We start from the raw sequence: 26987 nt of genomic DNA, 5'->3' as shown, positions 1-26987 counted from the left end.
TTCTATTTGTTTTAGTTCTTAAAAATTAAAAAATTAAAAAAATAGAAAAATTCAAAAATCCAAAAATAGTGTGTTTATTTGTTTCTCTTAAAAATTAAAAATGTAACCGTTCTTGAAGATTTGACTGATCATCAAAAGTTAAAAGAATTTAAATTGTGAAATCCGAGTACAAGTACTTGGATGTACCTAGTGTTCATGTGGTACTCTCCCTGTTGCATAAGAAATGTTTGCTTATGAGTTTGTGAGCATGTGCAGAACTTGATTTCAATCAAGAACAGGGGTTGATGAAGACTGAGATGCTGTTAGTTGCTGAAGAAGCCCAAAGCATCACAACAACAAGATGTACCTGAGTCAGAAGAACCGGATACGAGACGTCGTCTGACAATGAAAGTGCATTTGAAGAAGTACCGTGAACCTGCTTGAAAGACAAAGACTGAAGAAGAAAAGAGCTGCTGAGAATCCTCCTCTCACATTCTTTTTGAAAAGATTTTCAAGCAAATGTTGATCGAGATCCTGATATGAAGCTAACTTCAAAATATGAAGAAAGAGACCCAGTGCTGAGAGTTCAGAAGTCAAGAACTTCCACAACATTTGCAGCTTAGAGACAACCATATATTTCGTTGAAGACATTGCTGAATTCAAGTTATGAAGACAATTTGATGGCATCAGTCTAGGGGTAGATTGTTAGGCCCTAAAGTGTGAGACTGACGCATCAAATTAGCACAACGGGCTATGGTTACGAACTTGATCGTACCGGGTTAGTTAGTATTAGGTTTTGGACCTTTACAGGTCACTTGGGCCAAGCTTTAGGCCATGTGGGCCAAGCAGGCCCAAGGGGAGCCCATGTAGGGAAGTGGGCTTGCCTAGGTATATAAACAAGTTTTCTACTTGTTTTAGGGTTGAACCTCCTAGTTACAGAATTTCTAGAGAAACAGAGAGTGGGAGGCGATTGGTGGTGGTGTACTCATACCAGACGTTTTTGCTGTTGAAGTAATCGAAACGTGTGTGAGTTAAAAGTTATTTCGGTGTTCTTGTTCGTTTTCATTTTGATTCTTGAATCACCTATTGATTGGATTCCGCACAATCAATAGGTTGTTTGATATCATTGAAAAGATCCGGTTTTACGGGACTTACACCTGTTCTACCAGAAAATATGATGGATCTTGTACCAGAAAATTCATCATACAGAGCAGAATACATGAGAATGTTAAGTAGGCAAGCAGAAACAAAAGAAGGATTTGAAAATGTGTCACTAATGGAGCATGATGAAGAAGAATCAAGCACACCAAGAATAGAGCATCAGGATGAATCTGATCCACATCTTGCTGATAAAGATGTGCATATGACTCTTGAAACAGAAGGACATCATGCTGAAGGCTCACATATTGGAAAAACAGGTGCTACAAAATCTAAACTCAATATATTTTATACTTCTGAAAGTGATTCCGATGAATCAATTCAACCAAAATATGAAATATTACAAAGAAACACTGTTTTTACAAAACAAAATGTGAGTGAATCAAAAGACCCATTTTCTGAGTCAAACTCTGAGGAGGAAAATGTGGTAACAACAGGTGGAGATTAGTTAACTGATCAAGGAAACCTGGATGAGAAAAATAAAAGTTTCTCAACAACTCATGGAGAACCTGAAAAGGTTCAAGGATGTGAGGAAAACCAGGACTTGAATTTGTTTCAAATTTCTAGTGAGGAAACAGAGAATTTGGATACTTCCAATCCTCTTAACCTCAGAACATCAGAAAATGTGTTTTCTGCTGGTGTTAGAAGGGAAACATCTGTTGTTTTTCCTATTTCCCAAGAACAACCATCTATGTCTCCAAAACAACTTCATAAAGAACTTGAAAATGAAGCTGCTGTTGAAAAAACAGTCATGAACGAAAAACTTGATCTGATACTAGAAGAAATCAGAAATAAAAAATCAGAAGTCAAAGCTTTATCAGAAACTGTCAAAGCTGTACAGAAACAAACTGAAGAAAATAGTGCAGCTCTCAAAGAAATGCAAAAGTCATCAGAAAACAAAGGAACTTCTTCAGAAATGGAAAAGGCTCTTAAAGAGTTGCGTGATATCAAGAAAAAGATGACAGAGATTGCAACAACAGGAGAAAGTTCAAGTTCAGGAAGGCTTCTTGAAGAAATACAACTACTCAGAGCCAACAGCAGCAGTCTAACTGAGGCTTTTGAAAAGTTGGTAATGGAATTAAGTGAACAAAGAAGTAAAGAAAATCAGGGGTTTCAGAAGATAAAGAAGCAAGAAGAAACAAACAGTCAATCTCTTACTAACATTCATTTGCTAATAAAAAGAATGCAATACAATGTTGCCACACTGGCAAAAGTTGATCTTCATAAACTAAAGACTCCAATTCCACAAGAAAGCCAAGCAAAAGAATCAGAAAGTCCCCAACATCATCCAGAAACCATCCAACAAGAACAAATAAAGCAACCAGAAGTTGTAACAGTTCAAAAAGAAAAACAGACCATGGGTCCACCACCAGATAAACAAAAGTTACCCATGGGTCCTCCACCAAGCATATCAAAGCCTGACACTTCAAGTTTCCAACATAAAGAATACACTTCAACTCAACCATCAACTACAACCATAACTGGAGAAACAAAATTTAGTATAAGGATAGACACAAAAGAGAAGCGGATAATGGAACATGAAGTGACCTCTTCAAAAAGGCCAAGAAAAATAATGAGAGAAGACTCAGAAGGCAACATCAAAGAATCAGAAGTGCTTGAAGGTGATCTACACACAATCATGTATCCAGAAGAACATCTGAAGCACTACTATTGGAAAGGTCCAGAAGACAACCCAACAAGGCCACTCTCACTCCAATGAGTGAAGGTATTTATGAAGAAAGAAAGAATGGCAGCCGGGTGATATTGCACAACAAATTGATCAATCCGATAGTATCAATTGAAAGAGTTGATACTTTGACTACAGGAGGAGGCTTACTAGGGAGTGAAAGTCAAAACAAGTACACCTTAGTCAGAAAAGACAAAGATGAAATTCATCCATTGGACATAGTCAAGATGAAGAACATCATTGATGAATGGAAAGGTGGTTCAGTAGTGATCAGGAGAGCCCTTAACAGTGTTAAAAATGCAGGAGCGAAATTATACAAAAGAGCAGCATTAGCAGACTTTGATCTGTGTATCAATTTTGCGTATAGCACTAAGGTGTTAATACCTCCACCCAACACAATTATTGCTGAAATCCCTTCAAAATTGGCAAGAACTGGTGCAATCTTTGACATACCAGAAATCTGTGCAGTCTTCAAAGATACTCATAATGAGAAGGCTCTGTTCAGAATCAGTGAAATTTGCAGGTACTCAAACCAAAATTTAAAGTATATAAGAAACTGCATAAATGAGAAACAAGAATAAACTCAAGATGAAAGGAAAGAACAATGAGCAGCTGAGAAAGAAAATTGAAGATTGCGTTGAAGATTGGATGGAAGCAAGAGAATGGTATAAATCAATGTACAAGGCAACTCAAAAGATAATTGATCACAAGAAGAAGCTGAAACCAGGAGACAAACACAAAAGTGGAGTGAAGATCAATTGAATGAATTGATGAGATAGAAATTTTTTTTTGAACAAAATTAGAAGCTGTTTTTTTGTTTCTTTTACAATGGTTGGATGGTCTATGCTTTAACTTTTATATTTTATGCTATATGTCTGTGGAACATAGTCACTTGATCTTTCTTTTTCAAAAATTAGTTAAAAGTTGTTTACATTTGGACATAGAGATAGTTCATTTTCTTACAATACTTAGGGGGAAACTGTTATGAAACTTTATTTGTAAGTATTGAAGAAAATCTCAATCAACTGGATCTCTGAAGAAGATAACAGTCCTGAAGAACACAGCAAGATGAAGAAAAATAGTTGGGACAACTGAAAAGCAAAGTATCTACTACAAAGAATCTCAAGTTGATAAAGAGTTGATTTGGATTATCAGAGAAGGTCGTTTCTGGTAAATCTGATGATATTTCTGATGAAATATCATCAGTTTCTGACAAAATCTGATCATCAAACTTTCTGATGATTTGTTCACCAGAATTTCTGATGAAGTGGCTTATCAGAAATTCTGATAACAGACCCACTTGTCTAAAATCACAACTCTATCCTGCCACCCATGACCGAAGCATGACATTATTGGTTTTCATGATTACAAATGCAACTTGAACGATGGATTCAATGAATATGTCAAATTGCTACTTTATGAAGGACTTATTGCATGAATAAACAATTGTTTATTCATGCCCACAGCTGTCTATAAATAGAAGGCTCGAGAGGCAGAAGATAATTGAGTTTGAAGCTTAGCATTCACATACAAACACTCAAACTCCAACTGCTCTTCTCACCCACATAAATCAAGATTCATTTGTATTAGATAATAATCTTACAATCACCTTGTTAAACTAATTTGTTTCCAAGTGATATAAACTTGATAATTTTGTAGGTCTTGTTTCTTGAAAGTCTGATTTCCATTTCCGCACATTTTTTTTCACATATACTGAAATCACTTGCCATATTACGTAAAAAGAAGTTGTTAAGGCCATACTGGGTCCAACAATATTTGGGGAAGTTATAGAACCCTTTCACTTTCTAGTGGAAGGTATTTTCTTACATTGGTGGGTGATTTTAGTAGGGCCGTTTGGGTATATATTCTTAAGCATAAGGATGAAGCGAGTGATTGTTTAATTAATTTTTACAACATGGTAGAAACCCAATTTGAAAAGAAAATTAAGTGTGTCCGTTGTGACAATGGGGGGGGGGGTTCACTTCAAATAAAATGAAGCCGTTTTATAATGACCATGGCATCATTCTAGAAACCATGTGTCCTCACACTCCACAACAAAATGGGGTGGTGGAGCGAAAGCATAGGCATCTCCTAGAGATTTCTAGAGCTTTGAGGTTTGAAGCAAATTTACCGGTCAATTTTGGGCGGAATGTGTGTTAACGGCTACATACATTATTAATAGGCTTCCATTAAAGGTTATAAAGCAAAAAACGCCTTATGAAGTAATGTGTGGAAAGAAGCCTATGTACAATCACATGCGGATTTTTGGGTGTTTAGCGTATTTTCGAAATACTAACACCAAAGGTGATAAACTTGAACCAAGAACAAAGGCAGGTGTTTTCTAGAGATGTTCTTTTCTTTGAAGGTGTTTTTCCTTTTGCCATTGATAGACCCACCACCACTCAAGGTGATAAAGAAATACTTGATGAATACAATGCTTATTTTGAAGCTACTGATGAGATACCTCAAGGACCATCAAGTAATAAAGAAAAGGTTAGTGAAGTCCAAGGACCTATCACAGGTGACCATTTATTAAATGTTAATTTTAAGGATGACATGTCACGGCCCCCGCGCCCGGTTTGACCCGGTCCAGGAGCCGCGGGACAGGAAACCTGCGGTATTCATGTTTACAGCGTAAGTCTTAACAGGATCGTTTTAAATTTGAAAATGCCCGAGTATTATTTATTTACATTTCAGGATAAACCCCGTAAATTTCATCATTTCTTTATTTTACAAACATGTTTATTTATTTATTTGAGCCACTACTTCAAGCTTGATGGTGCTCCGTAGCACGTGTACTGAATTCACAGTATGTCACCTGAAACATGTTGTAAAAAGGTTTTGTCAGCGGGGAAATACTGAGTGAATCATTCATTTTGATAAAACGACACATAGTTATCAATTACAGCATAAGAGCGATTACGATGGCAGTATCATATTTTATATCTGGCCTTGCCACCCATGTGACGATGGTCATACCACTATTGGGTCAAGTCACCCAATTAGTGACGTTTTGTCACTGCTAGGTTTTGTAGCCTAACCCTTGTTAGGGATTATTGCCTAACCGTGAGAAATTAGTAATGTGCACAATACCCCACTAACCAGCGGTCAAGATAACCACGACTTAATCCCTGTAATTATAACATTTTGAAAATAACTTGGAGTATTGTAAAAATAGTTGATAAAAAGAGAATGACTCACCTTGCAGATTTAACAGGCAAGGTATAAGCCTACTGATTAGCCTTGATTAAACCTAATTCGATAATAATGCACACACAATAGGTTAGTAACTTAATACAGCAGTTACGTCAATTCACGAGATCAAACCCTCACAATGATTAACAAGTGCAAAACTTAATAATTCAATCGGATTCACAACGAATAACAGAGCATAGTCCGAATTCGAACAGCACTCAGATATTCAAGTCAAAATCACGACGAATAATCAAAGTAGAAGCTCAATTTGAGCAGCACTCGGACAATCTTTGGATAGTTATAATCGATCGGACGTTGAATCGTAATAGCGATCGAGTTATTACCCTGATTGCGGCAGCACCTCGTGATCGTGTGTGTTTAATTGCGGTATAATAGCTCTATCTCGACGTACAGACAGAATTTGTGCGTCGCTTTTAGTTCACAGTTCAAGTGCCAAGGGCGGCTATTTATAGCCAAAATTTAGTCTCGCTTACGGACCGTATGCACTAACCCTTACGGTCCGTAAGGCTGACCGGTATGCTTACGGTCCGTAAGGCTTACCCTTTACGGTCCGTAAGCTAAGCAGTCTACTTATAGGCTGCCTAGGCTCGGGACTAGCTTGCATGAATCAACAAATTGGTCCAATTACTTTTAAACAACGGTTTAAATGGATAATCGTTCAACTAGGGTTAACCCCTCTTGAGTTTTAGGGGCCCTGATCCTGATTCCGATTGTTCTGGAAATTTCAGGGTTAATGCAGAATCACTTGGGTGTCTTAATTAGGGTTTTCTTATTGACTAATTATCATCCTAATTATTGGTTTTAGTGACAGTTGTTACACCCTTGCCACCTTAAGAAAAATCTCGTCCTCGAGAATAAATGAGGGTATTTTCACCTTATTTCTGATTCTAGTTTCTACGTGTATTCTGGTCCTCTTTTGGCTGTGAACAGCACTAGTTGTTTTGTGCTTTGAAAAACTTGATCTTCTTATCTTATTTGTAATAGATTCCCTATCATTTAAAATTTGCTATTTATCTCTTTACCTTGGAGAGGTACTACCTAGTATTTATCTGATAGATATTTCTTAGGGTTGGATACATGAAACACATCATGTACTTCTGCTAATTCTTCTGGTAGTTATAAATGATAGGCCACTGGTCCTATTTGTTGGATTACTTGAATGGTTTTACGTACCTTAGACTTAGCTTTCCTTTCTTTACCAAATCTAATAACTCCTTTCCAAGGAGATACTTTTAATAGTATTTTGTTTCCCACTCGAACTCCAACGACTTTCGTCTAGTATCTGTATTACTCTTCCGGCGATCTTTAGCCGTTTTTAGCCTTTTCGTAGTGATACTAAATATCACAGTCGTAATTACTTATGGATAAACTTTATGGCTCCAAATACTAAATCTTCAGTGGTATAGCTTTCTTCATGCTTTTCTAATTGCCTTGATGCATACACAATTACCTTTTTGCGTTGCATTACCATACATCCAAATTCTAGCTTTGAAGCATCACCGTATACTTTAAAACCCTCTGTTCCTTCTGGTAAGGCTTAGAATTGGAACCCTTGTTAATTTATGTTGTAAGATCCTAAAGGCTTCTTCTGGTTTAGGTTCTTATTCAACCTTAACTGTTTTAGCTTAGTTAGGGATATATCTATCTGGAGAAATATTCCTAATAAACTGTCTATAGTATCTGTCTAAATTTACAGAATTCCTAATTTCTTTTTAGGGATTGCGGAATCTTCCATTTAGTAATTTGTTGCTATCTTAGCAGGATCTAAGTGAATACCTTCAAGATTCACCATGTGTCCTAAGAATTGCACTTCTTGAAGCCAGAATTCACCTTTTGAGAATTTGGCATGTAGCTTTTCTTTTCTTAACAAGGTTAAAAGTGCATGCAAATACTTACAATAGTCCTTCTGACTATTGAAATATATTGTCGATAATACTTACAAGTTTATCCAAATACGGTTTACATATTCTGTTTATCCTGTCTCTAAATGCTACTGGGGCATTTGTTAATCCGAAGGGCATGATTGTGAACTCGTATTGCTCATACCTAATCCTGAGAATAGTTTTAGGTAGGTTTGCTTCTTGTACCTTCCATTGATGACATCTAGAATGCAAATCTATCGTAGGCAAATACCTAGCTTCCTAAAGTTGATCAAATGGGTATCTATTCTTAATTGTAACTTTGTTTAATTCCCTATAATCGATACACCTTCTCATTGGTCCGTCCCTCCTATTTACAAACAATCTTGGAACTTTTTATCATAGGGAATTCGAACATGGTTGGTTATTTAGCCAATCTATTCCTAATATAACATCGAGTCCGGCTAAATTTATTGATAACAAGTTTACAGAAAATTTTTACGTCCTATTAATTCTATCTTTGCTTTTTGTAAAATATTATTTGTCCTAACGGAATTTTTCATCTGTCGTTTCAACTGTAAAAGTCGGCCTAAAGTTGGTTAAAGGTAAATTAAGGGCTTGGTAAAATGAAGTATTTATAAAACTTTGGTATGCACCAGAGTCAAATAATACTTTTTGCATAAACGTCGGGAACTAAAACGTACCAACTATGATGTCAGGAATTAGTTCAGCTTCCTGAGTAGTCAATTGAAAAGCTCTTGCGTTTTTCTTGGTAGTCCATTCTGCAGGTTTCGCCTTCTCGTTTGCTGGGTTGCCTAATTTCGGGCAGTTTGTTCTGTAATGTCCGGTTTCTCCACAATTGTAGCAGGTTATTGCCTTCTTTTTCCTGCAATCCTCTTCTCGATGTCCTGGAATTTTGCAAAAGTTGCAGCATCCTTTGCATTTTCCAAAATGCTTTCCCTTGCAGGTATCGCAAAATGGGATAGTAGGAAATCGCCCAGTTCCTCTTTTCCTGAGATGGCTATTATTACCCATATGAAATTCTTGGGAAATTTTCTGGGCTAAATCTTTCCTCCTATTTTCTTCCCGAGTGCGTACCAATCCGTCAGTTAGAGTGTTGGCTAATTCTATCGCATCGTCAATCGTGCGAGGTCTCGCAGCTTTGACAATGTCACGAATTTCGCTAATCAAACCCCAGATATAGCGAGATATAAGTACCGGTTCTGGCGATGCTAGAGTAGGTACAATTCTGGCATACTCAAAGAATTTTGAAGTATACTCTCGACAATCTACGTCCACCATTCGGTGACTTAAAAACTTATTTGCCATTTGCTCTTTCTCGTATTCGGGACATAATTTCCTTTCTATTAATCGCTTAAATTCTTCCCAACCCATGGCATAGGCTACGTCACTTCCTTTGGCATGTAACACTGTATTCCACCATTCTAATGCTTCTTCCTTGAAAAGGTGCGAAGCGTACATAACCTTATCTTCCTCAACACATTTACTTATTCTGATCACTGCCTCGGTTTTCTCTAACCAACGCAGTGCCGCAGTTGCCCCTTCATTGCCTGCGAACTCTACAGGTTTACAGGCAAGGAACCCCTTATAAGTGCAACCAGGTGTTGCAGCTTTCCTTTTCTTAGGGAGGGGAGCTTGTCGCGGTTCATCATCATGATTAACATGATCATTTCCTCCGTTTACGCTATTACTGAAATTATCTTCAGAAATACGTTTGCTAGGAATGATTTGCTGTGGTTCTACTGGATTTTTTACAGCAGTGACAATTGCTGGAATAGCGTTGGCTATCCCTTGAGCAATTATTGTTGGAATAGTGTTGGCTATCCCTTGAGCAACGATATTTTCTACATCATGCCTAGTCATATATTGACTCCCTGATTGTTGCTCGGATTGATTACCCTCGTTAACTTGTTCATTATTAGTGTTTTCCATTGGATAACTAATTTTATAGATAAATAATTAGTATACAAGAAATAATCCAATGTTACACTTAATTGCACATAATCACGTAAACGAACCCAAATTTGTAAATTTTCTAAGATTTTTTATTATATCATGCTTCTATATACAACCGTTTTATTATTTATTTTACACATACTGATTTTTACTACTATTACACAATCACAAGTTCCTAAATCCCGTATCCTTTTGTCAAATGATATTCTAATAACGGTGTTTCCTCTGATCGTATTTCCAGGAGATCTGTTTTCCTATTTCTTGGATCCTATTCCCAACATTTACTAGTTCTTGGTCAAACTGGCGGAGTTTAACTGTATTCTTGTTACTCTTTGGTGGATTTGGTAAAGGTTCTAGATTGAACTGAGGAAAAAGTTTATAGGGATTGTTCTGTAACTGTATTTCTTTAGTCAAACATTCGTTTATTTCGAAAGGTCGCGAGTGGATTGGAGGATTTGAAATAGCTGGTTCTAAGTTCATTGATAGTTGTATTTCATCACAAGGCTTAATAGTATTGTAATCTTCCAATATAAAATCTAACTCTTCCTGGGATGGTAACCCCTTAATTTGCCTAGAGCTTTCCCCAATTTCTACTTTCTTAGACTTGGGTTGCTTGGGAGGTAAAGCGTTAAATTCCATAGGTTCCTCTATGTCTGGTATATATCTATGGAAATCTCTGGAAACCTCTATTCTTACTGGATAGAGATTTAAGTTCTGAAGGGCATCAGACAAATCACTCATGCTGTTTATAACAAATTTTGATTTTATCTACCAGAACAACTAGAATTTAAAGCACCCTAGGTTTTATTTATAAATTTATTTATTTACTGAATAAAGCTTCTAAAATGTAGATAAAGGTACTAAAACTTTGGTCCAAATTTATTTAAAAATTTGTATTAATTGCTACGTTGGCTAGCATATAAAGATCTGTCCATATTGTATACAATTAGTCAAATAATGAAACACATAATCACAAAATAGCAATTAATAAAATTAAGTATTTTCTAAATACTTAATAGGCTTAAATCAGTGGCTTGATCAGTGGCTCTGATACCACATTTTTCCTGTCACGGCCCCCGCGCCCGGTTTGACCCTGTCCAGGAGCCGCGGGACAGGAAACATGCGGTATTCATGTTTACAGCGGAAGTCTTAACAGGATCGTTTTAAATTTGAAAATGCCCGAGTATTATTTATTTACATTTCAGGATAAACCCCGTAAATTTCATCATTTCATTATTTTACAAACATGTTTATTTATTTATTTGAGCCACTACTTCAAGCTTGATGGTGCTCCGTAGCACGTGTACTGAATTCACAGTATGTCACCTGAAACATGTTGTAAAAGGGTTTTGTCAGCGGGGAAATACTGAGTGAATCATTCATTTTGATAAGACGAGACATAGTTATCAATTACAGCATAAGAGCGATTACAATGGCAGTATCTTATTTTATATCTGGCCTTGCCACCCATGTGACGATGGTCATACCACTATTGGGTCCAGTCACCCAATTAGTGACGTTTTGTCACTGCTAGGTTTTGTAGCCTAACCCTTGTTAGGGATTATTGCCTAACCGTGAGAAATTAGTAATGTGCACAATACCCCACTAACCAGCGGTCAAGATAACCACGACTTAATCCCTGTAATTATAACATTTTGAAAATAACTTGGAGTATTGTAAAAATAGTTGATAAAAAGAGAATGACTCACCTTGCAGATTTAACGGGTAAGGTATAAGCCTACTGATTAGCCTTGATTAAACCTAATTCGATAATAATGCACACACAATAGGTTAGTAACTTAATACAGCAGTTACGTCAATTCACGAGATCAAACCCTTACAATGATTAACAAGTGCAATACTTAATAATTCAATCGGATTCACAACGAATAACAGAGCATAGTCCGATTTCGAACAGCACTCAGATATTCAAGTCGAAATCACGACGAATAATCAAAGTAGAAGCTCAATTTGAGCAGCACTCGGACAATCGTTGGATAGTTATAATCGATCGGACGTTGAATCGTAATAGCGATCGGACGTTGAATCGTGTGTGTTTAGTTCTTGTATAATAGCTCTATCTCGACGTACAGACAGAATTTGTGTGTCGCTTTTAGTTCACAGTTCAAGTGCCAAGGTCGGCTATTTATAGCCAAAATTTAGTCTCGCTTACGGACCGTATGCACTAACCCTTACGGTCCGTAAGGCTGACCGGTATGCTTACGGTCTGTAAGGCTTACCCTTTACGGTCCGTAAGCTAAGCAGTCTACTTATAGGCTGCCTAGGCTCGGGACTAGCTTGCATGAATCAACAAATTGGTCCAATTACTTTTAAACAACGGTTTAAATGGATAATCGTTCAACAAGGTTAACCCCCCTTGAGTTTTAGGGGCCCTGATCCTGATTCCGATTGTTCTGGAAATTTCAGGGTTAATGCAGAATCACTTGGGTGTCTTAATTAGGGTTTTCTTATTGACTAATTATCATCCTAATTATTGGTTTTAGTGACAGTTGTTACATGACACCCCCCCCCCAGCATGCACACGTGAAACAGAAGACAATATGCACACACCCATTCACCAACATGAAACGAATACCACTGATCCATGCAACGCTGATACCCATGATGAAAACAATACTGCTGAAGGGTACCAAAGACAGCAACGAACTCGCACACAGCTCTCGCGGTTGCGAGATTATCATGTCAGGCTTCCTCCTTCAATCGACCACGCACATTCGTCTTCTGATCAAGCATCGTCCACGGTACATCCCCTTACCCATTATGTCGCTTATGATAATTTTTCTGATGCTCACAAAATATTTCTTGCGGCCATCACCAACCATGATGAGCCGAAAACCTTTTACCAAGCTTCACAGGATGAGCGATAGAGGGAGGCGATGAAAAAGGAGATCAAGGCCCTTGAACAAAATGAAACATGGTCTCTTGAATCGTTGCCTCCAGGGAAGAAAGCTATCGATTCAAAGTGGGTTTATAAAATCAAGTATAAGCCCGATGGAAGTGTTGAAAGATACAAGGACAGATTGGTCGCCAAAGGCTTCACTCAAATGGAGGGGGTGGATTATCATGAAACCTTTGCACCGGTTGCAAAATTGGTCACAATGAGAACTCTTCTTGCTTTAGCTACGAAACGAGATTGGATCATCCATCAATTGGATGTGAATAATGTGTGTTTGCACGGGGACTTGGAAGAGGAAGTTTATATGAAGATTCCTCAAGGATTTTCAAAAGAAAATGAAACGATGGTATGTCAGCTAAGAAAGTCTATTTATGGACTTAAACAAGCTTCGCAATTGGTATCACAAATTTACTACTGTTCTTTTAGACTTGGGTTTTATCCAGTCAAACGCCGATCATTCTTTGTTCCTATATAAGCACGGAACAATATTTGTTGCGGCTTTAATTTATGTCGATGATGTGCTTATCGTAGGAAATCACATGGAAACTATTCAACAAACCAAGTCACGTCTCCATGACCTCTTCAGTATCAAGGATCTTGGATCACTAAAGTACTTTTTAGGTATCGAAGTTGCTCGGACGAAGGAAGGGTTAGTGTTAAGTTAAAGGAAGTATACCATAGACATTTTGCAAGATAGTGGGTTGCTCGGATGCAAGCCGAGCCTTTTTCCTTTGGAATCCACTTTGAAGCTTGGTAAGGGGGAGGAAGAACAGAAAGTTGATGCAAATCAATACAGGCGTTTAGTTGGGAGACTTCTTTATTTGCAAGCTACTCGGCCGGATATTACTTATCCGGTTAATATATTGAGCGAATTTGTATCAGATCCTCATCAAACACACATGGAGGCAGCAACTAGAGTGTTAAGGTATCTCAAGGCGACTCCCGGTCAAGGGATTCTTTTGCCAAAAGAAGGTGGAACACGACTTATTTCTTACTGTGATGCAGATTGGCTAGGTTGTCCTCTATCGAGACGTTCACGAACCGGTTACCTTCTATTGCTAGGCGGAGCTCCCATCTCATGGAAGTCAAAGAAGGAATCGGTTGTTTCTCGTTCTTCGGTAGAAGCGGAGTATAGAGAAGTGGCTACTACGGTAAGCGAAATTTTGTGGGTTCGATGGTTGTTAACCGAACTCAATGAAACACAACATGGTGGAACAGTTTTGTTTTGTGATAATGAAGCTGCTCGACATATAGCAAACAATCCAATTTTTCACGAAAGAACAAAACACGTGGAAATGGATTGTTATTTTGTTCGGGAACAGGTTGAATCAAAAGAGGTAGAGCCAAGGTACATTGAAACAAAACTTCAGATAGTTGATCTTCTTACTAAACCACTTGGGACCAAGAAACTTCAAGAGCTACTTGTCAAGCTGGGCATGAACACGCTTCAGCTTGAGGGGGAGTGCTGGATATCGATTTAAAGAGCTGGTGATTATCTTCTATTTTATCTCTTATTTTAAGGATCAAGTTGTTAGTTTGTTTCTATTTTTCTTGCTTTATCTTTTAAGCCTTTCGGCTATATCTATTTTTTTCGATTCAGTTTTAATCAATAAGAAAACACAGCTCTTGATCACCAGATTCTTCACAATAAAATTGCATAAAAAGTGTTGTAATAGGCACGCTAAAAAACCATTTGCACGTAATTATTGTCCACGTCTTCAAAATGCATCTCTAGAAAGAAAACATGGTTTAAACTTATATTACACTACTAGGTTATAGACCCGTGTATTACACCGTGTTCTTCAATAAAAACGATATAATTATATAATTCGTAAAAAATATTTGATATAAGACCATGGGGTGTACTATAATATATTGGGTGTTAACAATGACATGACATGTTAATTGGTATTGTATACCATTCCCTCATTGTGTTAAGGGGAGTTAAAAAGGTTAGGTGTTAACATGTTAACCGAATGTTAAGTGATTTAATCAATTATTTTTTTTTCTTTTTTAAACTAAAAATCAGGTTAGATGAAGTTAACAAGATTAAATCATTTCCTTGAAGCAAGGTAGCGTGAAATGAGGAAAAACAGGTGATGTGACACTAATTAGGTGAAGTTAAAAAAGGCTAAAGTATACCCCCAAGACCTGAATGACATAAAATCCTGAAAAATATATAATAGATAAATATATATATATATATATATATATATATATATATATATATATATAGAGAGAGAGAGAGAGAGAGAAAGTATAATGTACTTCACGCCTTAACGTACATTAACGTACTTCACGAAATATATAACATGCGTAATTATTTTTTTGACCAAAATAACGTGCGTGATTATACCCTTGATCCAACGGTTACCATTATCTCCTACGTGAAGTATGATAAGCCGTGAAGTATGTTAACCTTCCTCTCTCTCTCTCTCTCTCTCTCTATATATATATATATATATATATATATATATATATATATATATATATATATATATATATATACACTCTTCGTGTGAGTGAAATTACGTATTTTTTTATTATTGTGTTCCTTTTAAATATAATTCTTAACTTAAGTAATTGAAAATAATTTTTTATAGATATTATTAATTTTTATACAAATTTAATTAATGATTAATTATTATAAAAAAAATATAGTCTAAGTTAATGATTTATATGCCGAATAAAATAATTTCATACTTAATGATTAATTTACTATATCATAAATTGGTAAAAGGAAATAAAAAAATGTTAAAATATGATTAAGTTGTTATTTCTTCCTTTATAGAATATTTCTTTATTTAGGGTTACGAATAAATTTTGCACTGGAAAATATGGTGAAGTGAAATATGCCAACAAATAATATGAGCCTTAGCTACGTTGCGGTGTTACAATTACGGTATCAGAGCTCAAGCTCTTTCCTATCGTATTTTTCTTTTGTTCTAAAACAAAACATGTGTGGTAATGAGTAAATGTCGTGTTAGGATACATGTACAACTATGTATCGATCGCTATTAACTTTGGTTTTGCGTCTCCGTTATTCACATACCCTGTAAGTTATTTTTTGTATTTAGTAATTTCAAAAACGGAATTTTCTTTTATGGTTGTATAGCTGTAGCCCTCGAGAAAAAAAATACATAATCATTATTCTTGAATAATATTTAAAAAGATGTTAATGCCACTGATATTGAAGATGATCTTATCATATAATGTTTATATAGAATATGAATTGAAGATGATTTTTATTATAAAATGTTTATATAGAATATGAATTATAAAAAATATTAACAGATAAAAAATAGAATTTATTATATAGAAAACAAAAAGAACGAAATATATTAGATATAGACATTTGAAATATGATACGGTTTCTAATAAACATTTATATTTTATTATATTAATTAATATAATATATTATATTTTAGATATTAGATATTAATTAATTATGTTAACAATGTTTTACTAATTTAATGTAGAGAATGCAATGTGTCATTTTTTTTTTATTCTTTTATTAGTATTATTACATGCATTGTTTTAATGGAAATTATGTATTTATTCATTTAACTGGGTTTAAATAAGTTCGCCGTGTTGTGGCGAATTTATTTTGTTATTTAGTCTGTGTTTACATGTGTTTTGAAATAACTACAAGCGTGTTGCGAACGGAACTGGTAACAAAAATAAAAAGAAAATGTAGAAAAAAAAATATTAAAAGTTGATCGAGAAAAATCAACCAAAAAAGTTGTATGCTAACGATGTTGTTCGTATAAAACCCGTGGTCAGAGATGAGCAAATTGTTCTGGGTACTGGTACCAAATTTGCCGAACTGAAAGATCTTAAGTACCAATTAGGTACCGACTTTTGGCGTTCCTGGTATCGGTTCACTACCGTTTTTTACCTTCATATACCGGTACCGTAACCGGTATTTTCGATATCAATACCGATTCTGTATCGGTTGGCACCGAGCTCATCCCTACCCCTGAAACTATAAAAAGAAAAAAAATAAAAGTTGAAGAAAATCAACAAAAAAAGGTTGTACGATACCGTTGTTCGTACGATAACCATGATCAGTGATGAGTAAATAGTACCGGGTAGCAGCACTGAATTTCCCGAACCAAAAGATTTTCAATATCGATTCGGCACCAACTTTTAGCGTTTTCTGTATTAGTGTCGATTTTTACTTCATGTACTGGTACCGAATAGGACCGTACCGGTATTTTTTATACCATTACTGGTTCGATACCGGTTGACACCAAGCTTATCCCAACCCCAGATATTAAAAAATGATTAAAGTTAAAAAGTAAAGAAAAGAACTATTATTATAATATTAAAATAATAAACTATTAAAAAACTATATATTATTATAATATTAAAATTTAAAATCACTATTCAATTCAATTCGTTTAGTAATATATAGTAATTAAGAAACCACACACATCCGTAGTTACAAGGCGACCCTCTTCTTTTTAGCTTTTTCATGAAAATATTAAATAAAGGCTATTCGAAAAATAAAAAACATAAATAAAAAAAATAAATAAAACAAAAAAAATAGAAAATTGTTAAAATACATAAAACCTAGCTCCAACACCAACAAACCTGCTTCCCCAAAACCGCAAAGTCTTGTATTTGATTTTCCACAAAAACTTAATAATATATACCCTGATTTACCATTAAAATTTAACTGAGTTTGAGGTAAACGACATAACATTTCACGTCTTACAAACATAAAGTATGAATCTCGTTACTTTTAAAGACAAATTTCACACTTTACAATGTGATATCAACATAAAGGACAACCTTTGTAATTTACATTTTGACTTTCCCCATAAACCCCAAAAAATCAACAAACCTCATCGGTATACAAGACCTGCAAATCATACCCGCCGGCAGGGCTGGCATAACGGGTCAACCGATCTGTTAAGACACGAACCCGGAACACGTAAACACGAACACGACACGAAATCTTATCGTGTTAGATTTTCGAAACACGAACATGATCCTGTAAATAAACAGGTTACACGAAACGACCTGTTAAGACAGACACAAAAAAATTACCAAAGTATCATACGACCTATTAAAACACGAATACAACCCGTTAAGACACGAACACGACCTGTTTAAGACATAACAAAACCTGTTATGACATGAACACGACACGTTTAAGACATGAACATGACCGAATTGGGGAAGCTGTGAACCGAATTAGGAATGATGGTTTTTGTGAGAGTGATTTAAAAATTAGGGTTTGAATTGTGAAAAAGAACCGTGTGTGTTTGTCTCTAATTCATCCCAGGTCCCATGACTGATCGAAATAGGCTGTACACATATTGAAGCTTATATATCAAATTAGAAAGATATAAAATATCGAAAAAGACTTGTCTATTTCGACACATAAACAACTATTCTATTTCGATAGATAACTTCATATTCTATTTTGATACATGCCATGTATTTCGATGTGTTTCGTTTGTATTTGTTCTGTTTCGATGTAATCATCTGCTGGTTTAGTATAAATACCAGCAGATATCTCTGTAAAACGTAGAGAGCTTGAATGAGCTAGAGAAAGAGTGTAGTGAGAGGGAGTCCGGTGAGTGCTTTGTATTTGTCGAATATTGTATCGAAACTCTGTCGAAATCAATGCTAGGAACCGCTAATCGTTGAATCTTTATTGTGTTATATATATTCTCTCGCTCGGTTTGTGTCGTAGCTTGGATTACGCACTCGCTACGGCATCCGAAACAAAAAATCATCGTCATCTGAGGATCAGTATCGAGACCTACAGCATGGTGTGGTGTAGTGTTACCACTCAACCCCTTCATGCAACTTAGGCACCCCCGCAGCATTTTGCTAGTATAACGCATGGTCCTAGCATGTTGTGTGAAAGGATGAGTTTTTAAGTGTTATTATTTCCTCGTAGTTGGTTCTATTAGTCCCAATCTTTTAACACGTATTTAATTGTCTACAAGGTTACAAAACAGGCCCGCATACACTAAATGTAATATAATAGTATGATATCTTACACGTGTTAATCATTGTACTCTTGTATTAACTAGGCCAAAATTAAATGTCGCTAGATGTGACCAATATGATAGTTTTCAGGTTTTAAAATAATTACGTAGAGCATCCACAATAAGGAGGTTTTTAGATTTTTTTGGTGACATGGATGAGAGATAGTGTTGAGATGGAGGAGAGAGGAGGTAGGTATTTTGTTCTTCCACAAAAACAAGAAAAAACATACATCTGAATATGATTAGGAGAGAGAATTGATGAAAAAGAAATTAATATTTTTATGTATTGTGTGTAGGGCAAGAGAGAGAAACAATATTATTGGTGGGGAAAGTGACATGTGGCAAATAAAAACATACACAAAAAAACATCCTTATTGTGGATGCTCGTATAAAACTAAAACCCATAGTGAAAGCTACCTCATTTATCGAAATTTTATTAATTAAGGTGTCCTATTTGAATTGCAATAGTCAAATTGAGAAAACGAAGTGGGTTAATGGGACGAGCACGTGAAAAACATAATATTACGATTTTATTCGTGAAAGAAATCAAATCAACGAATTGGTTAAAAAAAAAAGTAAATATGTCCGTGAGCATTAGACACTAAGAATTTTTCTTGTACAGGATATATACATTTCATCCTCTAGTGTGGACGCTTTAATTTCCATGCACGGCTATTGCCTTATTTTAATAAAAAATTGAGCCGATTTTAAATTGTTGATCTAAGTTTCAATCATAGTCGACATTGGCAGAGTGAGTTTGTTGGCAATCGAATTAAAACAACACTCCATTATTATGATAAGATCAAATGGAATAACCTTAAGCTTACACCTGGTGAAGATCAATAATGTTAAAACCAACTTCCAACTACCAAGTTTCAAACCGACCACCCGCCTTTAATTCGTTCATACACAAACACCCCTATAAAGTGCAACGTTGGACAACGTTTTCTAGCACCAACAACCTTACAAACATACATAACAAAGCTACTGTTTCCAACATCTTTAACTAGAGTACTTTAAAAATGGCCAAGATGGCAATGATGGTTTTATGTGCAGTAGTGACTTGCATGGTGGTGGTTGCACCCTATGCAGAGGCTCTTAGCTGTGGTCAGGTATCCAGCAGCTTAGCACCATGCATTGGCTACTTAACCAAAGGTGGTGCTGTGCCACCGGCATGTTGCAATGGGGTAAAAGGGCTGAACAACGCTGCGAAAACAACCCCTGATCGTCAGGCTGCATGTGGCTGCTTAAAGAGCGCTTACAATTCTATCTCCGGCATCAATGCAGGCAATGCCGCCAGCCTCCCAGGAAAGTGTGGTGTTAGCATTCCTTACAAGATCAGCCCAGGAACCGATTGCTCCAAGTATGTTCAACTTTACATATATATCATGTGTTGAAAAAATAGTTTAATCAAACAATTAATTTATTAATTACCGAGTTATCAGCCAAACCAGTTTGTTCCAACTTGAGCAAACTGATTAAAGAAAGGTAGAAGGAGACTGTCCCGTTGTCGGACGAATTTAAAGAACAAGTAAATTAAAACCAACCTGGCGAGTGAGAACGAAGATCCTTGAACGAAAGCCTTGAACTGCACGGAAAAACTCCTGTCCTTAAAGGATTTTACGCGCTCGTATTGCTGTGAGCTGCAGCGTAAACTCCCAGGATTTAATGCAGAACTGATCTGGTATTCCAACAGCAATGGAAACCAGAAAACGCAGAAGCTGGAACGAAAACACGAACACACAGTAGAGAGAGAGAGCTGCGAAATTGAGAGTGTATGAATGGGTAACAGGAAGCCTTTATTTATAGTTGTGGGTTATACCAGAGAATGAGAAAAACGGGGAAGAGATATGTCAATCCCATTCGAATTCTGTATACATATCCTATACGAATTCGAAACTGGATAATTATCATTAATACGAATTCGATTTCTTATGGGATAACCCCCACTGTTTTCGAATCCATCTCTATCTCCTTCTTATCTCATCTCATTCGGTTTACAGATCTGACCCACCTGACCAGACCTTAGCTAAAAATAAAAGCTCCTCAGCTCCTCGCGACGATGCGTACGTGCGAAGTGCAAAGTGCGCCTCAAACGCGCCCATTCGCGTCTCAAACGCGACCATTCGCGAGCTCGCGGCTCGGCTCGGCTCGGCGCGCGTGTGGGCTTGACCCACTTCTCAACCCATTTATCACTATGGAGGCCCATAAGGGGTAATCCCTTATAAACCACCCAAACTTCACTCACTCCACCAATGTGGGATGGAGGAAACATACCAACTTGTATGTTCCTCTTTAATATTATCTATAATATTTCCAACAATCCCCCACCAAGTTGGAATGTTTCCGTTCACTTAGACTAATGATGTCACTAGGTGTCACGAAGATTAAACCCAGTTTATGTTGATAAACAAGAAGAGACAGATTAGATGGTGTCCTATGGAATTAAACCATTAACCTGATAGCCCCCTTCGGTTTACCCCCACACATCACCAGTTGACTTTGCGTTCTCACTGAGCGCGAATATGGCCGTGCGCTATAAATCCTTTTCATGACCCTTTAGAAGATAAACCACTAATCTTCACTCGAGGCGGCACCACCCCTAGATCATATAGGCAAAGTTTTACATCATCCACGTTGCTTGGATGCCTCCAAAACTTTGTTAAGAGCATAAGCTCATCCTTGTTCTCGGCAACGACGTACTATCATACCTCACATGGATCTATCAAATTTGACAGTACCTTCTATCGTTAAGTGACTTCGTTGTTACCCTTTAAACTTGAGAAATAGGAGCACTAAGTTCAAGTTGGGTTTCCATCACTAACGATTCTATTGTGGTTTTAGACCCATGTCTCTCGCGGTATTCACAACCAAATCTCTCGTCAGAGGTTTAGTAAATGGATCTGCCAAGTTCTTACTTGTCTTGACATAGACAACCTTGATGGTACCACTTTCAAGCAGTTGTCTCACATAATTGTGCCGAAGACCTATGTGTCTTGATCCCCCATTATACACTGCGTTGTACACTTTAGATAGTGTGGCCTCACTATCACAATACATGGGAATACACGGCATTGGAACATCCCACAGACGGATGTCAGTAAGTAGATCTCTAATCCACTCTGCTTCCTTACCAGCCGCAGCTAGCGCTATGAGCTCAGCTTCCATAGTCGAGTGGGCAATACACGTCTGTTTCTTGCTCGCCCAAGAAACTGCTCCTCCTGCTAGAGTGAAAATCCACCCACTTGTAGATTTTGAATCATTTGTGCGATCAATCCAGCTTGCATCAGAATAACCTTCAAGTATTCTGGAAGAAGACGTGTATGTCAATTCTAAGTTACTGGTCCTTTTCAGGTATCCAAGTACTCTACCCACTGCCTTCCAGTGTTCTGTCCCTGGATTAACAGTATACTGACTCAGTTTGCTTACAGCAAAAGCAATATCAGGACGAGTGCAATGCGTTGCATACATCATACTTCCAATAGCACTCGCATACTCCAGTTGAGCCACTGCTCTTCCAGAGTTCACATTAAGTTTCACACTTGGATCAAATGGAGTATTAAACTCTTTAATATTTAAGTGTTGAAACTTAGTCAGAATTTTCTCTATGTAATGAGATTGACTAAGAGAAATCTGACTTCCAGCTCTCTTCACCTTGATCCCAAGAATGGTATCAACTTCTCCTAGATCTTTCATCTTAAAGTTCAAGGACAAATATTTCTTAGTTTCAGAAATACCTTCAAGGTGAGTGCTGATGATCAACATATCATCAACATAGAGACAAATCACGACTGTATAACCGGGTTCGCATTTAGTATAAATACATCTGTCAGCACTGTTGTGTCGAAACCCGAAAGCAGTCACAGTGGTGTCAAATCTCTCATGCCACTGTTTAGGAGCTTGCTTCAAACCATACAGAGATTTAATAAGTCTACACACTTTGTTCTCTTGTCCAGGCATCACAAACCCTTCTGGTTGCTCCAAGTAAATCTCCTCATTTAGATACCCATTTAGAAATGCTGTCTTTACATCCATTTGATGAATGTACAGCCCTTTCAAAGCAGACACCGCTATTAGAGTTCTAATAGAACCTATTCTAGCCACAGGTGCATAGGTATCAAAATAGTCGACCCCTTCTCTCTGCCTATACCCTTTAGCGACTAATCTCGCTTTGTAGGCAGAAATGGATCCATCTGGATGATACTTCCTTTTGAAAATCCATTTGGATCCAATAGGTTTCTTTCCCTTGGGTAGATCAGCTAACTCCCAAGTTCCATTTCCCATAATGGAATCCATTTCATCATTGACTGCCTCCTTCCACAAAGGAGCATCTCTTGATGACATTGCCTCGTTGAAAGTTTTAGGATCATCATCCAAATTTACAGCAAAAATGACCTCTCTCATCACTTTCTTTTGAGTTCCTTCAACCAGGTAAGAAAAGAAATCATCTCCATAACTTTTCTCTTTTCTAACTCTAGTACTTTTCCTTGGTTCTTCAACTATTGGTGAGGGTTGAACCCTTTTCTCAGAAGTACTAGAAGTTGTGGTGCCATTTGAGTTTTCATCATCTCTAGAAAACTTGTTCTCAAAGAATTCCACATCTCTGGATTCTACAACTATACCTGATTCGTCATCCAACAATCGGTAAGATTTACTATGCGAAGCATATCCAATGAATACACTCTTGAAAGCTCGTTCTCCCAGTTTGAGTGTCTTTGGATCAGGTACGCGATAGTAAGCAAGACAACCCCAAACCCTCAAATGCTCTAGGTTTGGTTTTCTTCCTTTCCATAACTCATATGGACTCGTAGGTATCACACGACTAGTGATCCTATTATGAACATAACATGCGGTTAACACAGCTTCCCCCCACATATTACGAGGTAGACCCGATTGGTTTAACATACAGTTAGCCATCTCTACCAAGGTTCGGTTCTTTCTCTCAGCCAAACCATTTTGTTGGGGAGTATATGGTGCAGTTCTCTCATGTATGATGCCTTCTTCTTCGCAGAATGCATCAAACCTTCGGTTAAAGTATTCTCCGCCTCTGTCCGAGCGAAGAATCTTAATGCGCTTCTCCTTTTGTTTTTCAACCTCAGCCTTATATATTTTGAATGCCTCAAAAGCTTCGTCTTTTGAATGCAACAAATAAACATATAAGTATCGGCTCGAGTCGTCACAGAAAGTGATAAAGTATCTCTTACCCCCACGAGTAAGAACTCCATTCAGTTCACAAATATCTGAATGAATTAGTTCTAGTAGTGATGTATTGCGTTTAGGAACACTTGGAAAAGGTTTCTTTGTGAATTTTGATTTAACACAAGTTTCGCATTTTTCAAAGTCTTTATCATTTAATTTTAATAAACCTTTAGTTTGCATTTTTTCAATGTTTTTAATATTTGTATGAGCTAAACGTTTGTGCCATAAAGAAATTGAACAAGCGATATAATCAGAAGACATAATTTCATTCAAATCAAAACCAATTGCATTACATTCACCAATACTAGAACTAACACTACCACCACTATCACTATCACTTTCATTCCCAAACCCGTCAATCACTGAAACGCCCCCTTGATCCGAATCTTCTTCTTCACCAATCCCATCTTCAGCTAAGTCAAGACGATACATTCCACCCGTGTTCTTTGCTTGACCCACATAGATGTCATTTAGAGAAAACTTCACACGGAGATTCTTGATAACCAGCTTGTAACCATTCCGATCAAACTTATCAGCAGAAACAAGACCCTTGGTGATACCAGGAACATGCAACACGTCCTGAAGAGTAACCACTTGACCATCTCTGAAGTTTAGACGCACCGTGCCTTTACCTCGAACCTCTACACGATGTCCATCAGCACATACCACCACTGTTCCTTGAGGAACAGGAGCATAAGTAAGAAACGAGCCACGATTCCCACAAACATGAACAGTGGCTCCAGAATCCAAAAACCATCCTCTACATGCCACAATGCGTGTATATTGAGAAAGCATGTTGACTTCACCAAGACCCACATTGGCCACTAGATTGGTGACTTTCTCAACATCAATAGCACTCGTAGAACCAACCGTGGATCCAGATTTCCTCTGAGAGCACTCTCGTGCATAATGCCCTGTTTCTCCACAAACATGACATTTACCAGACCTCTTTGGTTGATGGTTGTTAGTGTGTTGTGACTTCTTGAATTCTTTCTTCTTTGGTGCTGTAAACTTCTTATTCCTTGATGATGCCCCTTTTCCCTTTTGACCAGATCCACCAGCAACATGATTCACACTCGATCCGACTTTACCTCTTTTGTCCCTGTTGCGCGTTTCCTCCTCAATTCGAAGGTGCTTCAACAGTTCATCCAAAGAGTAGTCCTCAGACTTGTGCATCATTCTCTTTGAGAAATCCTTCCAACCAGGAGGCAATTTTGCAATAATAACCCCTACTTGAAATATTTCTGGCAGCGGAATAGAAAGTGCAGTCAATTTGTTAACAAGAACTTGGAGTTCATGCACCTGCTCCAAGATTGACTTGTCATCGACCATTTGGAAGTCTAGGTACTTGGCAATAAGGTATTTGTTAGTACCTTCTTCATGAGCCTTGTACTTATCTTCCAAAGCTTTCCACAATTCTCTAGCACTTTTTATTGGCGCGTACAAGTCATAGAGACGATCCGAAAGGGAATTTTTGATGTGACCCAGGCAAAGATCTTCAGCTTCCTTACGGATAAGTCTTTGCCTTGCCAAATCTTCATTTGGGAGCTCTCCTGCTTCACCAGGAGGGTCATCAGGGATTGCAGGCAAGTCAGGATCAAGGATATAATAAAGTTTCAGCACAACTAGCATGAACTTAACCTTGTCCGCCCAGCGGGTATAGTTCTGACCATCGAATCTGTCCAACTTGACAAACTCTTGATTCATGAATCTCAGATTGGCTGTTGGTAGTTCAGAGTCCATTAATTCTGTTGATTAAAACACAAAATAAAATCCTTTAAGATTGTTGAAAAAATAGTTTAATCAAACAATTAATTTATTAATTACCGAGTTATCAGCCAAACCAGTTTGTTCCAACTTGAGTAAACTGATTAAAGAAAGGTAGAAGGAGACTGTCCCGTTGTCGGACGAATTTAAAGAACAAGTAAATTAAAACCAACCTGGCGAGTGAGAACGAAGATCCTTGAACGAAAGCCTTGAACTGCACGGAAAAACTCCTGTCCTTAAAGGATTTTACGCGCTCGTATTGCTGTGAGCTGCAGCGTAAACTCCCAGGATTTAATGCAGAACTGATCTGGTATTCCAACAGCAATGGAAACCAGAAAACGCAGAAGCTGGAACGAAAACACGAACACACAGTAGAGAGAGAGAGCTGCGAAATTGAGAGTGTATGAATGGGTAACAGGAAGCCTTTATTTATAGTTGTGGGTTATACCAGAGAATGAGAAAAACGGGGAAGAGATATGTCAATCCCATTCGAATTCTGTATACATATCCTATACGAATTCGAAACTGGATAATTATCATTAATACGAATTCGATTTCTTATGGGATAACCCCCACTGTTTTCGAATCCATCTCTATCTCCTTCTTATCTCATCTCATTCGGTTTACAGATCTGACCCACCTGACCAGACCTTAGCTAAAAATAAAAGCTCCTCAGCTCCTCAGCTCCTCAGCTCCTCGCGACGTGCAAAGTGCGCCTCAAACGCGCCCATTCGCGTCTCAAACGCGACCATTCGCGAGCTCGCGGCTCGGCTCGGCTCGGCGCGCGTGTGGGCTTGACCCACTTCTCAACCCATTTATCACTATGGAGGCCCATAAGGGGTAATCCCTTATAAACCACCCAAACTTCACTCACTCCACCAATGTGGGATGGAGGAAACATACCAACTTGTATGTTCCTCTTTAATATTATCTATAATATTTCCAACATCATGTGCTTCTATTTAAACTTGTTTTGGTCTGGATCATATGTTGAGTACACGCCTACTTGTTTATATCTAACATATGGTGATTTTGTTTGCAGGGTGCAGTGAGGATATATGGGATGCTTTGGAAGTTTAAAAAGACTTATATGTTATAATAAAATAATTAAGAGCACTGTTTTGTTTGAAGATAACATATATGGTTGTGTATGTTTCTTTGCTTTGTAATGCCTTTGGCTTCAAATGGTGTTCTTCTATAAACCTTTCCTTTTTGCATAA

General features: G+C 37.3%; 1 protein-coding gene across 1 annotated transcript; it reads left to right on the top strand.

Moving 5' to 3' along the window:
- Positions 1–19746: 19746 nt before the first annotated feature.
- Positions 19747–26987, top strand: LOC110899839 (non-specific lipid-transfer protein-like). Its single transcript, XM_022146728.2, has 2 exons — positions 19747–20164; positions 26810–26987. The coding sequence occupies exons 1-2, from the start codon at positions 19824–19826 to the stop codon at positions 26817–26819; spliced, it is 351 nt and encodes a 116-aa protein (XP_022002420.1). The 5' UTR covers positions 19747–19823; the 3' UTR covers positions 26820–26987.

The sequence above is a fragment of the Helianthus annuus genome, chromosome 13, assembly GCF_002127325.2.
Source record: "Helianthus annuus cultivar XRQ/B chromosome 13, HanXRQr2.0-SUNRISE, whole genome shotgun sequence".
Classification (NCBI taxonomy): domain Eukaryota; kingdom Viridiplantae; phylum Streptophyta; class Magnoliopsida; order Asterales; family Asteraceae; genus Helianthus; species Helianthus annuus.
Note: the sequence above shows the minus strand (reverse complement) of the source record. Positions and strands in the feature narration are given on the sequence as shown.